The following is a 17,615-nucleotide window of genomic DNA, read 5'->3' on the forward strand; positions in this document are numbered from 1 at the left end:
CCCCCCGACCCCCCTCCTCTCAGACAGTCCAGGTGAAGAAGCCGGATGTGGAGGTCCTGGACTGGCGTCACTACACGTGGTCTGTGGTTGTGAGGCCAGTTGGACATACTGACCAAATTCTCTAAAACAACATTGGAGGCAGCTTATGGTAGAGAAATTAACATTCAATTCTCTGGCAAAAGCTTTGAGGAACATTCCTGCAGTCAGCATGCCAATTGCACGCTCCCTCAAAAGTTAAGGCATCTGTAGCAGTGTGTTGTGTGATAAAACCGCACATTTTATAGTGGCCTTTTATTATCCCCAGCACAAGGTGAACCTGTGTAATGATCATGCTGTTTAATCAACTTGTTGATATGCCACACCTGTCAGGTGGATGGATTATCTTGGCAAAGGAGAAATGCTCACTAACAGGGATGTAAACAAATTAGTGCACAACCATCTGCCTCCTGTGTCTGCATCTGGGTCTCGCCTTGTGCCTTGATACTATACTCCTGTTGTAAAGAGAAGCAATGTGCGAATATTAGGAAAGTTGAGAAATAAATATAGTAGGCCTAGCTAGGGCTGGGCGATATGGCAAATCAATAATCACAATATTTATATATTTTTACATTCGATAACGATAATTATCACGATATTAATCAAATAATGTTTAAAAGGTGCATATCTGCTTCAGACTCAAGAATGCCTAATGGCTGAACAAACCACTAGACAGGTAGCCTAGTGGTTAGAGCATTGGGCCAGTAACCGAAAGGTTGCTAGATCGAATCCCCGAGCTGACAAGGTAAAACTCTGTCGTTCTACCCCTGAACAAGGCAGTTAACCCACTGTTTCCCAATAGGCCGTCATTGTAAATAAGAAGTTGTTCTTAACAGACTTGCCTAGTTAAATAAAGGTTAAATTTTATTTTTATTATGTGAGTTACACATAAAATTATACTTTAAGGAAAATTGTTTCATGTTTGTGGCCAGGGAGCACGTACCTGGCGTCAATTAAATTGATAAGCCTCTTGAAACCTTCCTTTTCGACTGTGCTAATTGTTAGCATGTCCTTAGCAATGCAATGCATAATAGCATTTGTGATGTCTTTGTCTTTTCGATGTTTGCTTGTAGGGCATAAACGCTGTCAGTGTTGACTGCTTCGGGAAAACATCCCTAGATTGGCTGGTGCTTGAGGGGCGTTTATCAATACCGTGGCGCAAACTCAAACTTCCTGCATTTTTCAAAGAGTGATTTTGCTTCAGATGTTGAAAAAGGTTTGTCGTATTACCAGACTTCGTAGCCATCTGTCTACGGCACAATTTGCACCGAACATTGCTCTGCTCTTTGTCGGACTTCAAAAAGCCAAACCACTTCCAAATTACTGAAACAGTTTAACCCTTTTTATCAATAATTTCTTCATTGTAATTTCTGCTCCTTCTCCATGGCTATCACTGCCACTGTTTTCGCCTACATCACAAATTTTTCGTGGTTAATAGTGGCTACTCCATCACTCGAGGTGCTAAGTGGTTTTTAGTAGGCGTATACCTCTCCACGTGCATATGGTCACTTCTCCGCGCGTTCCTGCTGCGTCAGAGGTGAAATGGACTGCTGTACCTAATTATTCCATATCGACATTATTGAAAATTATCGAAAATGAATCTAAGCGTTTTTATATCGTTATTGAGGGAAGTAATTACCTCGATAATTATTGATATATCGCCCAGCCCTAGGCCTAACCTATAGAAAGCTGATGGGATCCTTCTCTTTTTAACCTGTTGAGGATAGAGGGCGCTATTTACACTTTGGGGGAAAATCGTGCCCAATTTAAACGGCCTCGTACTCAATTCTTGCTCGTACAATATGCATATTATTATTACTATTGGATAGAAAACACTCTCTAGTTTCTAAAACCGTTATAATTTTGTCTGTGGGTAAAACAGAACTAATTTGGCAGCACACTTTCTGACCAGGAAGTGGAAAGTCTGAATTCGATGCTCTGTTCAAGGACCTGCCTATAAATGGGCATGATACGTATGACTATACGTGCACGTCATACACGTTCCCCTAGATGTCAAGAGGAAGTGAGAGAAGAAATGAGTTGATTATCTTGGTCTGAGATGGAATGAACCCTCTTGGAATGACGTGTCCTCCATTTTKGGTTTTCTGGAAGGCGCGTGGAGGGACCRGTAATTGCCTTCTGAAAAGCTGTCGTTACAMGCGAATACTATCTCCGGCTTTGATTTTATTTGATACATGTCACAATATCATCGTAAAGTATGTTTTTTCAATATAGTTTTATTAGATTATTGAAATTTTTTCGGGACGTTAGGCGTGTTGCGTTGTCTGTGTTTGTTGACGATGGAGAGCTTTGTGCCACTTGGCCAGTGTGCTTGCTAATTCAAGAGGGAAAAACGACGTTCTAATACCAAACAATGACGGTTCTGGACAAAGGACCCCTTGTACAACATTCTGATGGAAGATCACCAAAGGTAGGACCCATTTTGTGATGCTATTACATATATCTGTCGAACTGTGTACTAGTAGTTTTGCGCCCATGTTTTGGGCATCTCTCGCCATAACGTAAGCCTTATGTCGTAATGAAGATATTTTTTGAATTCTAACACTGTGATTGCATTAAGAACTAATGAATCTATCGTTTCCTATACAACATGTATTTTTTTGTAATGTTTATGAATAGCTATTTGGTCAGAATAGGTGAGAGTCTAATAGAAATATCCGCACATTCTGGGAAAAAGATGCTACGTTAGCATAATGGATAACCACTGATTTCAGCTCTAAATATGCACATTTTCGAACAAAACATAAGTGTATGTATAACCTGCTGTTATAGGACTGTCATCTGATGGAGCTTATCAAGGTTAGTCAAAAATTATATATCTTTTGCTGGTTTGTTACGATCGCTAACGTGCCTATTGCTATCGCTAACGTGCCTTGATGAATGAATGCGGTAGTGTGGTAGGCTATTGTAGTAAGCTAATATAATGCTATATTGTGTTTTCGCTGTAAAACATTTAAAAAAATCGGACATGTTGGCTGGATTCACAAGATGTTTATCTTTCAAATGCTGTATTGGACTTGTTAATGTGTGAAAGTTAAATATTTCAAAAAAATATATTTTGAATTTCGCGCTCTGCCTTTTCAGTGGAATGTGGGAGGAGTTCCGCTAGCGGAACCCCTGGCCTAGACAGGTTTAAGAGGCCATCAAAACTGTGTTCTTACATAGCCTATATAAATGTTGTGCAACATGAGCTCATGGGCTCTCATGAAGTGTTTGATTGGATTTTCGATTACATTTACATTGATGTCAGAATGATTAGAGGAAAAATAGAGCGCAGAGTACCAGGCCATTAGCGACTGTCAGTTAGCAAGTTTTGTAGGCTACTAATGAACATCAGCGGCATCAGAGCACAGTTTTGGAGAAGCCGTGGTCACGTGGCATTTGACTGCGGTCATGACTTGTGAATGCTGGTGTGGTAGTAATACGTCCCCGTAACAGCCCTAGTCTTATCAAAACGTCAGAGAAGAGCGAAATACTGCCAGTATCTGCTACAGGACTCTGATGAGAGTCGTACCTGCGTGAGGGTGTGCCAGGCTGGTTCCTGGTTCCCCAGGTGGGCCGTGGGGTTGAGGCATCTGTGGTGGATGGCTGGTGCTGGGGCTCAGGACGGCAGTGAAGAGGTCCTCCACGTCCTTCCCTTCCAGCTCTACAGGGCACAACAACATAGAGACAGTAGTTAACACTAATACAGACAGTAGAGTTAAAACTGATAGACAGACAATAGTAATGTTCAGTTATGTATAACCCTGGTTCTCTGAATGAGGGAAACGATATACAGTGATAAGAAAAACGTAATAACCAACCTGGTATTTTGTATAGTTTGCTGAGAATCGATTCTGATGCCAGAAGAAAAAGAAAGGACACAGATGATTCATCTGATCAGAGTTATACCAAGCAGTGAATTGAATATGAAGGGGCTAAAATACAGACGTGTTGACCACCAGGTGTTGAACCTACCGTCAGCCATCTCCAGCTCTGGGCTGAAGATCCCGTCCAGATGTTCATCTGGGAGTGTACGGGGAGTCCGGCGGCCAGACTGAGAATGGGCTCGCGCTGGGGAGCGGTCTGTCAAGGGCCCAATGTCCAGACCAGCTGAGAAAGCACACACAGAGACACACGAGCAAAAATACACATCAAAAACTATGCATGGTACACTCACTTCAAAGCTAGACGCAATCAGAACTTTATCTGGCTAATAAGCTTTGCGACTCATTTGAATAACAGGGGGATATCTACATTGTGTGCAAATTAAATTAAGATAATCAGCAACGGTGCAAGCTTAGCAGAATTACTCATGATGACTATCTTTTGAGTTTAATCTTTAAATCTACTATACATCTACTCGCATCTAATCTACTCTCAAAGAAACACATTACAACCATCCATCCATCAACGTCAGGACGACTGCTGCGAACTGTGAGCCACCAAGGCTTTTTTTAAGGTGAAGAAATACTAAGTGCACTTTAAGTTACATAAAAGTAGTGATTACTGAGAAAGAACCAAGGATGCAGAATTTTATTGGCCTCAGTGGAGTTGCTAAGAACCTATTCTTCACCAATCACCGAACAGGGACGAGAGAGACGGAGACATTCGCTGTCACCACAAACTGGAAGGCCACTCACCAAGGCCTCTCACTCCCTCTAAATAATCTGCCTCTAAATTGCTATTTTTCTGTCCTTGACCATTTGTTTCGGTGACAATTTGAATCAGTTTAGCGTTTCTGTCAGTTAGACTTGAATTTGTACTTCACAAACAGAACCGTAACCAAACAAAGGATTGGAAAACCTTTTGTGTGAGAGGCCATTGTAGACCAGGTGAAATGTAGAGTGAGAGGGTCAGAGAGCACACGCGCACACAGTAACTCAAAGAGAATGTACTATTGCTATTAAGGCCATGGAGCCCTTACCAAAAGGAGGAGGTGAGGAGTCGACCTGGAAAGGGAAAAAATCAAGACCTGCAGGAATGGAACCGAAACCAAGACACAAGATGAGTGAATAAAACAGAATACTGGAGACAGAGCAAGCAAATCAAATCATTTATTTCAAAGGAAATAAATGCATAAAACACACTTGAAACAATGACAAATAAAGATAAAACAACTAAAAAAAGGAATAAAATAATTTGGAAAAGTATGTGACAAATATGTGCTGAATAAAAATGTATTTGAGGTAAGGATAAATTGGTGAGAATTTATCCCATTTTGAAAAGACAGACAGCAAGACATCCCAGGCTGGCAGTAAACTCTCCCCACTATGACAGCCTCAGAGATGTATATATCAACGATGTCACTCTTGCTGCGGGTGATTCCCTGATCCACCTCTATGCAGACGACACCATTCTGTATACATCTGGCCCTTCTTTGGATACTGTCCAAAGAGCTTCAATGCCATAGAACACTCATTCCGTGGCCTCCAACTGCTCTTAAACGCTAGTAAAACCAAATGCATGCTTTCAACCGTTCGCTGCCCGCACCCCCCGCCCGACTAGCATCACTACTCTGGACGGTTCTGACCTAGAATACGTGGATAACTAATTGTCCACAACCTTTGTCCACAAATACCTAGGTGTCTGGCTAGACTGTAAACTCTCCTTCCAGACTCATATCAAACATCTCCAATCCAAAATCAAATCTAGAATTGTCTTTCTATTTCGCAACAAAGCCTCCTTCACTCACGCCGCCTACCTTACCCTCGTAAAACTGACTATCCTACCGTTCCTCGACTTCGGCGATGTCATCTACAAAATAGCTTCCAATACTCTACTTACCAAATTGGATGTAGTCTATCACAGTGCCATCCGTTTTGTCACCAAAGCCCCTTATACCACCCACCATTGCACCCTGTATGCTCTAGTCGGCTGGCCCTCGCTACATATTCGTCGCCAGACCCACTGGCTCCAGGTCATCTATAAATCTATGCTAGGTAAAGCTCTGCCTTATCTCAGCTCACTGGTCACGATAACAACACCCACCCGTAGCACGCGCTCCAGCAGGTATATCTCACTGGTCATCCCCAAAGCCAACACCTCATTTGGCCGCCTTTCCTGCCAGTTCTCTGCTGCCAATGACTGGAACGAATTGCAAAAATCGCTGAAGCTGGAGACTTACATTTCCCTCACTAACTTTAAACATCAGCTATCTGAGCAGCTTACCGATCGCTGCAGCTGTACATAGTTCATCTGTAAATAGCCCACCCAATCTACCTACCTCATCCCCATATTGTTTTATTTACTTTGCTGCTCTTATGCACACCAGTATCACTACTTGCACATCATCATCTGCTCATCTATCACTCCAGTGTTAATCTGCTAAATTGTAATCACTCCGCTACTATGGCCTATTTATTGCCTTACCCCCTCATGCCATTTGCACACACTGTATATAGACTCTTTTTTTCTATTGTGTTATTGACTGTACGCTTGTTTATTCCATGTGTAACTCTGTGTTGTTGTTTCTGTCGCATCGCTTTGCTTTATCTTGGCCAGGTCGCAGTTGTAAATGAGAACTTGTTCTCAACTAGCTTACCTGGTTAAATAAAGGTGAAATAAAATTTAAAAAATAAAAAGATCAGTGACATACCAGAGTCACCAGTCTGTTTCCCCAGCATCCTCAGGAGGTCTGCATCCGTGTTGAGAACCTCAGACAGATCCACTAGAGGTTCCTCAGAGGGCTCTGTGGATGAGAAGACATGCAGATATGACAGTCAGAAACCATGGCATGGATCAATGGACAAGTGTGTGGTGTGTGTGTGCGTCTGTGCCTCCATCTGCATCTGTGTAGTACATACGTGATCCTGGTGGTCCGTCTGGTCTGGACGAGGCTGAGGCGGCACTGAGCAGGGGATCTGAGGATGGGTCCAGGATGCTGGTGGTGGGATGCTTCCTGTCCCCCTGGGGCCCGGTTCCAGCTCCAGCTTGGCCCTCCTCTAGCAGCCCAGACTCCACCGCTTGCTGCCTGCTCTGCTTGCTCTTATCCAGCAGGTCCTTACCGAAGAACGCCTCCTAGAAAGGCACACAACACGGGTCACTTCTCCATAGACCCACCATATTTCAGGATAACTGTCAACCTTTATCTCCCACCTCCCCATGGGACTTTCATCAACAAGCACAGTGACATGATCCATCCCTTCAAATACTTCATATATATATAGATATTTATTTTACTAGCGTCAGTGGACTCTCTCCCTCTCTACCGGTGTAGATAGATCCATATCCATCTCCCCATCAGCAACGTCTTATCTCGCAGAGGACAGACATCACGTGACTGCTGCAGCCTCCCACTATGCTGGGACATTAAAAGCCTAGCTAACCAACTCAATAATTAATCCAATGTGCTCTGTGTTGGGAGTCGGGATCCTTTATGTTTTCCTCGGTCTCTGTGCCCTCCTGCTGTTGAGTACAGACCAGTAGTGACAGATGCCCATGGCTTAATGCACCTCCTCACATCTCATCTGTTCTGGCCAACACAAGGTGACACAGGGCTCTGGGTTTGAGACGAGAGAGAGCAGGAGTGCGAGCAAGCAAGAGAGAGAGAGCGAGGTAGTCTAGCGTTCATATGTTGAACCCCCAAAACAAAAGGATGATCAGAGTAGAGGATTTTAGCTATCCTCTAAGGACAAGTCCTGGCAGCCTTCCCTCCCACTTTACGAGAGCACACAAACGGGGCTTCTGCCATCTCCAATGGTCTATCTTTAAGTGGTTGTCAGGCAGAATGCTGAGTATTCTCAGGCCTCTCATTGGGGGAGGTAAACTACATTTTATGAAGATGCAATATGACGTTCCAGGCTATCAGTGTGCTCCTGCATCTATGAACGGTTGCCTCATAAAGAAAGTGGTTGACATTTAGGTTGGCAGCTTATTCTGACAATTACTTATCTGCATATGGAGGTCCTTAACATGTTTTTTTGTTGTTGCAGCAGGACGATCTCTACTCCAAACACTGTGCCTGGCACCAAGTGGTGCTTTTGCCTAATTGTACCCTTACAACTATGCCAGGGAATCATGGCTAAATATATTCCCTCAGTTATAACAAAAACTAACTGACAGATCTTCCAAATCCCATAAACCCTGAGACAAATGTCAGCCGAAACGTACTGTTCCTTCAGAAAGTATTCACACCCCTTTAATTTTACCACATTTTGTTGTGTTACAGCCTACATTTTCTATTGATTAAATTGAGATTGATCTACACACAATACCCCATAATGTCAAAGTGGTATTATATGGAGTCAATAAGTATATAACCCCTTTGTTATGTATGGCAAGCCTAAATATGTTCAGGATTTAAAACGTGCTTAACAAATCGCATAAATTGCATGGACTAATTCTGTGTTCAATAATAGTTTAATAAGATTTTTATGGACAACCTCATCTCTGTATCCCACACATACAATTATCTGTAAGGTCCCTCAATCGATTAGTGAATTTTAAGTACATATTCAACAACAAAGACCAAGTAGGTTTTTCAATGCCTTGCACGTATTGGTAGATGGGTAAAAATAAAATAGCAGACATTGAATATCCCTTAGAGAGCATGGTGAAGTTACGGTAATAATTACACTTTGGATGGTGTATCAATACACCCAGTCACTACACAGATACTCAGTTGACGTAGAGAAAGGAAARGATTTCACCATGAGGCCAATGGTGATTGGTTGTTTTTTTCTTAGTATTATCTTTTACCAAACCTATTGTGTTATATTCTCCTACATTCCTTTCACATTTCCCCAAACTTCAAAGTGTTTCCTTTCAAATGGTACCAAGAATATGCATATTCTTGCTTCAGGGCCAGGTTACAGGCAGTTAGATTTTGGTATGTCATTTTAGGGGAAAATTGAAAAAAAGGGGCGGATCCTTTAGTAATACTGTGGTAAAGAAATTAACACTTTATATTCAGGACAAAAAGTTATGTTTTGGGCAAATCCAACCCCTCAGGGATTTCACCACTTGGCCAATGGTGATTTTAAAACAGTTAGAGTTTTATGGTTGTGATATGAYAAGACTGAGGATGGTTCAATAACATAAAGGTAAAAAAAATATAAAGAAATGTGTAGTTACTTCACAATGCTAACCTAAATGACAGAGTGAAAAGAAGGAAACCTGTTCAAAGCATACATCCTGCTTGCAACAAGCAGTGGTTTAAAGTACTTAAGTAGTACTTTAAAGCATTTTTTCTTAAGTAGTTTTTTGGACAGTTTTTTTTCTGTACTTCACTATTTCTATTTTTGACAATTTTTACTTTACTACATTCCTAAAGAAAATTCTGTACTTTTTATACCATACATTTTCCCCTGACACCCAAAAGTATTTGTTACATTTTGAATGCTTAGCAGCATAGAAAATGGCCCAATTCAAGAGACCATCCCTGGTCATCCCTATTGCCTCTTATCTGGCGGACTCACTAAACACAAATGTTTGTTTTTAAAATGTCTGAGTATTGGTGTGACCCTGGCTACCCGTATAAAAAAAATTGCGCCGTCTGGTTTGCTTAATATAAGGAATTTTAAATTATTAGTAATTACTTTTGATACTTAAGTATATTTTGTCAACTATATTTACTTTTGATACTTAAGTATATGTAAAACCAAATACTTTTCGATTTTTACTCAAGTAGTATTTTACTGGGTGACTCACTTTTACTTGAGTCATTTTCTATTTAAGGTATCTTTACTTTTACTCAAGTATGAAAATTGAGTACTTTTTCCACCACTGGCAACAAGGCACTTAAGTAATACTGTGGTAAAGAAATTCACTTTTTGACCTGAATATAAAGTGTTGTGTTGTTGGATTTGCCCAAAACATATCACAGAGTACCACTCTTCGTATTTTCAAGAATGGTGGTGGCTGCATAATGTTATGGGTGTGCTTGTCATCGGCAAGGACAAGTGAGTTTTTTTCGGATAAAAGGAAACGGAATACACCTACACGCACAGGCAAAATCCAGAGAAAAACCTGGTTCAGTCTGCTTTCCAACAGACACTGGGAGACAAATTCACCTTTGAGCAGGACAATAACCTAAAACACTAAACCAAATATACACTGGACTTGCTTACCAAGACAACATTGAATGTTCCTGAGTGGTCTATTTACAGTTTTGACTTAAATTGGCTTGAAAATGTATGGCAAGACCTGAAAACGGCTCTCCGGAAATGATCAAAAACCAACTTGACAGAGCTTGAAGAATTAAAAGAAGAATAAATGGGCAACTATTGTACAATACAGGTGTGCAAAGCTCTTAGAGACTTACCCAAAAAAGACTCACAGCTGTAATCGCTGCCAAAGGTGCTTCTAAGTATTGACTCAGGGGTGAAAATACTTATGTAAATGAGATCTGTATTTCATTTTCAATAAATGTGCAAACATTTCTAAATACATGTTTTCACTTTGGTCATTATAGATTTAATCCATTATGAATTCAGGCTGTAACACAAAATGTGAAACAAGTCAAGAGGTACGAATACTTTGAAGGCACGGGAGATGTGGGACCGACCTGCAGGTAGGTGGGAAAGGCCTCCTCTAGCTTGGTTTTCTTCTTCCTATATCGTTTCTTGATCTTCTCTGGGATATCTGGCCCAGGTGGCGTCTCATCCACAGGGTTATCAGGCAGCATCTCTCCCCAGCCTGCAGTGGGCACCGAAGAGTAGGTCAGAACCTGATCCTTTCAAATATAGAATCTGCATATGCATGCTTGATCATTTTATTCGACAACTTATTTTCACGATGAAGAAATAGGATATTCAGACAAAAGCAATTGATCACGCATCGGTAGATGTGTGGGAACTCACCCTCCTCTTTTCCTGTGGGGGGTTCAGAGACCGAGCCAGACGAATCCTTCCTGCTCAGGGATCGTTTGGCCTTGCCTGGGCCCTGGCCTGGACGGCTCCGCTGGCGCACCATGAAGCCACCGATGCCTGAGGAGGAGATGAACCAACAATGAACCAACACATAGCCAAGGTAAGATTGCCGGTTCCAAGAAAGCAAAGTATCCAAATTGTCATAAAATATAACTTGTATTAGATCTGTTTTATTAGGAAATGACTGTTGGGAGGACAGAGAACACATGGGGTTTTATCTTGGTGTTTCCATAGAGCACACCTCAATGCTTTCACGAGAGGGAAACATCTTCAACCTAGATTTTTTTTTTTTTTTAATGTAAACTTTATTTAACTAGGCAAATCAGTTGAGAACAAATTGTTATTTACAATGACGGCCTACACCGGCCAAACCCGGACGACGCTGGGCCAATTGTGCGCCGACCTATGGAACTCCCAATCACGGCCGGTTGTGATACAGCCTGGATTCGAACCAGGGTGTCTGTAGTGACGCCTCTAGCACTGAGATACAGTGCCTTAGACCGCGGCGCCACTCGGGAGCCTGAGAAAACACCACCCTCTTTCTTTCTTTCCTTCTGAGGCCTTGTCTTGTCATCCCTGAGCTTGGCTGGCTGTGTGTTGAGGGCTATGGCTAGCTACAGCGCTGGGCACGTACTGCACCATTTCAAGCTCCAGAGGAGCTGTCTCCTCCAATCAGGTGCCCTACCCGGCCGGTATGGCTTCCTCTTCCTCTTTTTGCTGCCGTCTGCCCCCTTGGACTCATCTTCTGCTGGCTCTCGCTCTGGGCTCGAGTCCGACTTCCCCTCGCAGTCCAGAGAGAGGTCCGCATCTGTGAGTGGGGGAGAGAGAGGAATGGGAGGGACAGAGAGAGAGAAGGTGAGACACAGACACAGAAAGAGAGAAACAGAAAGAGCGAGAGCGCGACACAGAGCGGCGAGAGCGACACAGAGCGGCGAAGGCGACACAGAGCGGCGAGAGCGACACAGAGCGGCGAGAGCGACACAGAGCGGCGAGAGCGACACAGAGCGAGAGCGACACAGAGCGAGAGCGACACAGAGCAAGAGCGCGAGAGCGACAGAGCGAGAGCGCGAGAGCGACACAGAGCGAGAGCGCGAGAGCGACCGAGCCGCGACACGAGCGAGAGCGCGAGAGCGACACGCCGAGCGAGAGCGCGAGAGCGACACAGAGCGAGAGCGCGAGACGACACAGACGAGAGCGCGAGCACAGAGCGAGAGCGCGAGAGCGACACAGAGCGAGAGCGCGACGAGCGACGAGCGAGACGAGCGAGAGCGCGAGAGCGACACAGAGCGAGAGCGCGAGAGCGACCGAGCGAGAGCGCGAGAGCGGACACAGAGCGAGAGCGCGAGAGGCCGCGACCACAGAGCGAGAGCGCGAGAGCGACACAGCCAGGCGGACGACAAGAGAGCGACAGAGCGACACAGAGCGAGAGCGCGAGAGCGACACAGGCGAGAGCGCGAGAGCGACCACAAGAGCGAGAGCGCGAGAGCGACACAAGAGCGAGAAGCGCGACACAGGAGCGAGAGCGACGAGAGCGACACAGAGCGAGAGCGCGAGAGCGACACAGAGCGGAGCGCGACACAGAGCGAGAGCGCGAGAGCGACACAGAGCGAGAGCGCGAGAGCGCACACAGAGCGAGAGCGCGAGGGCGACACAGAGCGAGAGCGCGAACGACAGACCAGAGCGAGAGCGCGAGAGCGACACAGCGAGCGAGAGCGACACAGAGCGAGAGGCGAAGAGCGACACACACAGAGCGAGAGCGCCACAGAGCGATGAGCGACACAGAGCGAGAGCGGCCACAGAGCGAGAGCGACACAGAGCGAGAGCGCACAGAGCGAGAGCGCCACAGAGCGAGAGCAGGCGACCACAGAGCGAGAGAGCGCCACAAGAGCGAGCGAGAGAGCACAGAGCGAGAGCGCGCCACAGAGCGAGAGCGCGAGAGCGACAAACAGAAAAGCGAGAGCGCGAGAGCGACACAGAGCGAGAGCGCGAGAGCGACACAGAGCGAGAGCGCGAAGCGACACAGAGCGAGAGCGACACAGAGCGAGAGCGACACAGAGTGAGAGCGCGAGAGCGCAGAGCGAGAGCGACACAGAGCGAGAGCGACACAGAGCGAGAGCGACACAGAGCGAGAGCGACACCAGAGCGAGAGCGCCACAGAGCGAGAGGCGCACAGAGCCGAGAGCGCGAGAGCCGCCACAGAGCGAGAGCGCGAGGGCGACACAGAGCGAGAGCGCGAGGGCGACACAGAGCGAGAGCGCGAGAGCGACACAGAGCGAGAGCGACACACGAGCGAGAGCGCGAGAGCGACACAGAGCGAGAGCGCCACAGAGCGAGAGCGACACAGAGCGAGAGCGCCACAGAGCGAGAGAGCGCCACAGAGCGAGAGAGCGCCACAGAGCGAGAGAGCGCCACAGAGCGAGAGCGCGCCACAGAGCGAGAGCGCGAGAGCGACACAGACGAGAGCGCGAGAGCGACACAGAGCGAGAGCGCGAGAGCGACACAGCAGCGAGAGCGACACAGAGCGAGAGCGACACAGAGCGAGAGCGCGAGAGCGACGAGCGAGAGCGACACAGAGCGAGAGCGCCACAGAGCGAGAGCGCCACAGAGCGAGAGCCGCCACAGAGCGCCACAGAGCGAGAGCGCGAGAACGACACAGAGCGAGAGCGCGAGAGCCGACACAGAGCGAGAGCGCGAGAGCGACACAGAGCGAGAGCGACACAGAAGCGAGAGAGCGCCACAGAGCGCCACAGAGCAAGAGCGCGAGAGCGACACAGAGCGAGAGCGACACAGAGCGAGAGCGACAGAGCGCGAGAGCGACACAGAGCGCGAGCGCGAGAGCGACACAGAACGAGAGCGCCACAGAGCGAGAGCGCCCAGAGCGAGAGCGCCACAGAGCGAGAGCGCGAAGAGCGCCACAGAGCGAGAGCGCCACAGAGCGAGAGCGCCACAGAGCGAGAGCGCCACAGAGCGAGAGCGCCACAAGAGCGAGAGCGACACAGAGCGAGAGCGACACAGAGCGAGAGCGACACACCAGAGCGAGAGCGCACAGAGCGAGAGCGACACAACGAGCGAGAGCGCGACACAGAGCGAGAGCGCGGAGCGACACAAGAGCGAGAGCGACACAGAGCGAGAGCGCGAGAGCGACACAGAGCGAGAGCGCGAGAGCGACACAGAGGAGAGCGCGAGAGCGACACAGAGCGAGAGCGCGAGAGCGACACAGAGCGAGAGCGCGAGAGCGACACAGAGCGAGAGCGCGAGAGCGACACAGAGCGAGAGCGCGAGAGCGACACGAGAGCGAGAGCGCGACAAGAGCGAGAGCGCGAGAGCGACACAGAGCGAGAGCGCGAGAGCGACACAGAGCGAGAGCGCAGAGCGAGAGCGACACACAGAGCGAGAGCGCGAGAGCGACACAGAGCGAGAGCGCACACAGAGCGGAGCGACAGAGCGGAGCCGAGAGCGACACAGAGCGAGAGCGCGAGAGCGACACAGAGCGAGAGCGCGAGAGCGACACAGAGCGAGAGCGCGAGAGCGACACAGAGCGAGAGCGCGAGAAGCGACAACAGAGCGAGAGCGACACAGAGCGAGAGCCCGAGAGCGACACAGAGCGAGAGCGCGAGAGCGCACACAGAGCGAGAGCGCCACAGAGCGAGAGCGACACAGAGCGAGAGCGCCAGAGCGAGAGCGCCACAGAGCGAGAGAGCGCCAACAGAGCGAGAGAGCGCCACAGAGCGAGAGCGCGCACAGAGCAGAGCGACACAGAGCGAGAGCGCGAGAGCGACACAGAGCGAGAGCGCGAGAGCGACACAGAGCGAGAGCGAACCACAGAGCGAAAGCGCACAGAGCGAGAGCAGCGCACAGAGCGAGAGCGCGCCAACAGAGCGAGAGCGCGAGAGCGACACAAGAGCGAGAGCGCGAGAGCGACACAGAGCGAGAGCGCGAGAGCGACACAGAGAGAGAGCGCGAGAGCGACACAGAGAGAGAGCGCGAGAGCGACACAGAGGCGAGAGCGCGAGAGCGACACAAGAGCGAGAGCGACCGAGCGAGAGCGCGAGAGCGACACAGAGCGAGAGCGCGACACAGAGCGCGAGAGCGACACAGAGCGAGAGCGCGAGAGCGACACAGAGCGAGAGCGCGAGAGCGACCAGAGCGAGAGCGCGGAGCGACACAGAGCGAGAGCGCGAGAGCGACACACAGAGCGAGAGCGCGAGAGCGACACAGAGCGAGAGCGACCACAGAGCGAGAGCGCGAGAGCGACACAGAGCGAGGCGCGAGCAGCGACACAGAGCGAGAGCGAGAGCGAGAGCGACACAGAGCGAGAGCGACCACAGAGCGAGAGCGACACAAGAGCGAGAGCGCCACAGAGCGAGAGAGCGCCACAGCAGCGAGAGAGCGCCACAGAGCGAGAGCGCCCACAGAGCGAGAGCGACACAGAGCGAGAGCGCGAGAGCGACCCAGAGCGAGAGCGCGAGAGCGACACAGAGCGAGAGCGACACCAGAGCGAGAGCGCCACAGAGCGAGAGAGCGCCACAAGAGCGAGAGCGCGCCACAGAGCGAGAGCGCGAGAGCGACAACAGAGCGAAGCGCGAGAGCGACACAGAGCGAGAGCGCGAGAGCGACACAGAGAGAGAGCGCGAGAGCGACACAGAGAGAGAGCGCAGAGAGCGACACAGAGCGAGAGCGCGAGAGCGACACAGAGCGAGAGCGACACAGAGCGAGAGCGCCACAGAGCGAGAGCGCCACAAGAGCGAGCGCGCCACAGAGCGAGAGCGCCACAGAGGCGAGAGCGCCACACAGAGCGAGAGAGCGCCACAGAGCAGAGAGCGCCACAGAGCGAGAGGCGCCACAGGCGAGAGCGCGCCACAGAGCGAGAGCGGCGACACAGAGCGAGAGCGCGACACAGAGCGAGAGCGCGAGAGCGACACAGAGCGAGAGCGACACAGAGCGAGACGACACAGAGCAGAGCGAACAGGAGCGAGAGCGACACAGAGCGAGAGCGCGAGAGCGCGAGAAGCGACAGAGCGAGAGCGACACAGAGCGAGAGGCGCCACAGAGCGAGAGCGCGAAGAGCGCCACAGAGCGAGAGCGCCACAGAGCGAGAGCGCCACAGAGCGAAGAGCGCCACAGAGCGAGAGCGGCCACAGAGCGCCAACAGAGCGAGAGCGCGAGAGCGACACAGAGCGAGAGCGACACACGAGCGAGAGCGCAGAGCGACAACACAGAGCGAGAGCGCCACAGAGCGAGAGCGCCAACAGAGCGACCACAGAAGCGAGAGCGCCACAAGAGCGAGAGCGCACAGAGCGAGAGCGGAGAGCGCCACAGAGCGAGAGCGACACGAGGAGAGCGGCGAGAGCGCCACAGAGAGCGAGAGCCGCGAGAGCGCCACAGACGCGAGAGCGCCAGCGAGAGCGAGAGCGGAGAGCGCCAACAGAGCGAGAGCGCACAGAGCGAGAGCGCACAGAAAGCGAGAGCCCCACAGAGCGAGAGCGCCACAGACGAGAGCGACCAACAAGCGAGAGCGCCAGAGCGAGAGCGACACAGAGCGAGCAGCGAAAGACGACAGAGCGAGAGCGCGAGAGGCGACACAGAGCGAGAGCGCCGAGAGCGAACAGAGCGAGAGCGCGAGAGCGACACAGAGCGCGACGAGAGCGAGAGCGACACAGAAGCGAGAGCGACACAGAGCGAGGAAGCGCACACAGAGCGAGACAGCGCCACAAGAGCGAGAGCGAGAGCGCCACAGAGCGAGAGCGCGCCACAGAGCGAGAGGCGCGAGAGCGACAGAGAGCGAACGAGCGCGCAGAGCGACCAGAGAGCGAGAGCGCGAGAGCGACACAGAGCGAGAGCGACGACAGAGAGCGAGAGCGGACAGCGAGAGCGAGAGCGAACATGAGCGAAGAGCGCGAGAGCGACAAGAGCGAAGACACAGCGACACGAAGCGCAGAGCGACCACAAGAGCGAGAGCGCCAACAAGAGCGAGAGCGCACACAAGAGCGAGAGCGCCACAGAGCGAGAGCGGCCACACGAGCGCCACAGAGCGAGAAGCGGCGACGAAGACGACACAGAGCGAGAGCGACACAGAGCGAGAGCGCGAGAGCGCACACAGAGCGAGAGCGCCACAGAGCGAGAGAGCGACCACAGAGCGCCACAGAGCGAGAGCGCGAGAGCGACAACAGAGCGAGAGCACACACGAGCGAGAGCGCAAGAGCGACACAGAGCGACAGCGCCCACAGAGCGAGAGCGCCCAGAGCGACACAGAGCGAGAGCGCCACAGAGCGAGAGCGCCACAGAGCGAGAGCGCGAGAGCGCCACAGAGCGAGAGCGCCAACACAGAGCGAGAGCGCGAGAGCGCCATGCAGAGCGAGAGCGCGAGAGCGCCACAGAGCGAGAAAGCGCGAGAGGCGCCACAGAGCGAGAGCTGCGAGAGCGCCACAGAGCGCGAGCGCCACAGAGCGATGAGCGCCACAGAGCGAGGACAGCGCGCCACAGAGCGAGAGCGCCACAGAGCGAGAGCCCCACAGAGCGAGAGCCCGACACAGAGCGAGAGCGAACACAGAGCGAGAGAGCGACACAGAAGCAGCGCAGAGCGACACAGAGCCGAGCGAGAGCGAACACAGCAGCGAGAGCGCGAGAGACGACCACAGAGCGAGAGCGCCAGCAGAGCGAGAGAGCGCCAACAGAGCGCCCACAGAGCGAGAGCCCGCGAGAGCGACC

The 17,615-nt window shown here is 50.2% G+C and overlaps 1 protein-coding gene across 5 annotated transcripts in view; it reads right to left on the bottom strand.

Moving 5' to 3' along the window:
• LOC111979462 (histone-lysine N-methyltransferase 2C) overlaps window positions 1-17,615 on the bottom strand; it is a 148,586-nt gene that overhangs the window by 47,355 nt on the left and 83,616 nt on the right. For all 5 annotated transcript variants that reach the window (XM_024010021.2, XM_024010020.2, XM_024010022.2 and 2 more), the window contains exons 23-31: window positions 11,593-11,715; window positions 10,839-10,964; window positions 10,544-10,674; window positions 6,843-7,056; window positions 6,635-6,727; window positions 4,964-5,011; window positions 4,015-4,149; window positions 3,861-3,893; window positions 3,572-3,703 (exon numbers count right to left, since the gene is read on the bottom strand). In XM_024010021.2, coding sequence (XP_023865789.1) covers window positions 3,572-3,703; window positions 3,861-3,893; window positions 4,015-4,149; window positions 4,964-5,011; window positions 6,635-6,727; window positions 6,843-7,056; window positions 10,544-10,674; window positions 10,839-10,964; window positions 11,593-11,715 — 1,035 coding nt within the window. The remainder of the gene's footprint in view (window positions 1-3,571; window positions 3,704-3,860; window positions 3,894-4,014; window positions 4,150-4,963; window positions 5,012-6,634; window positions 6,728-6,842; window positions 7,057-10,543; window positions 10,675-10,838; window positions 10,965-11,592; window positions 11,716-17,615) is intronic.

Source organism: Salvelinus sp. IW2-2015, linkage group LG19 (assembly GCF_002910315.2).
Source record: "Salvelinus sp. IW2-2015 linkage group LG19, ASM291031v2, whole genome shotgun sequence".
NCBI classification, from domain to species: domain Eukaryota; kingdom Metazoa; phylum Chordata; class Actinopteri; order Salmoniformes; family Salmonidae; genus Salvelinus; species Salvelinus sp. IW2-2015.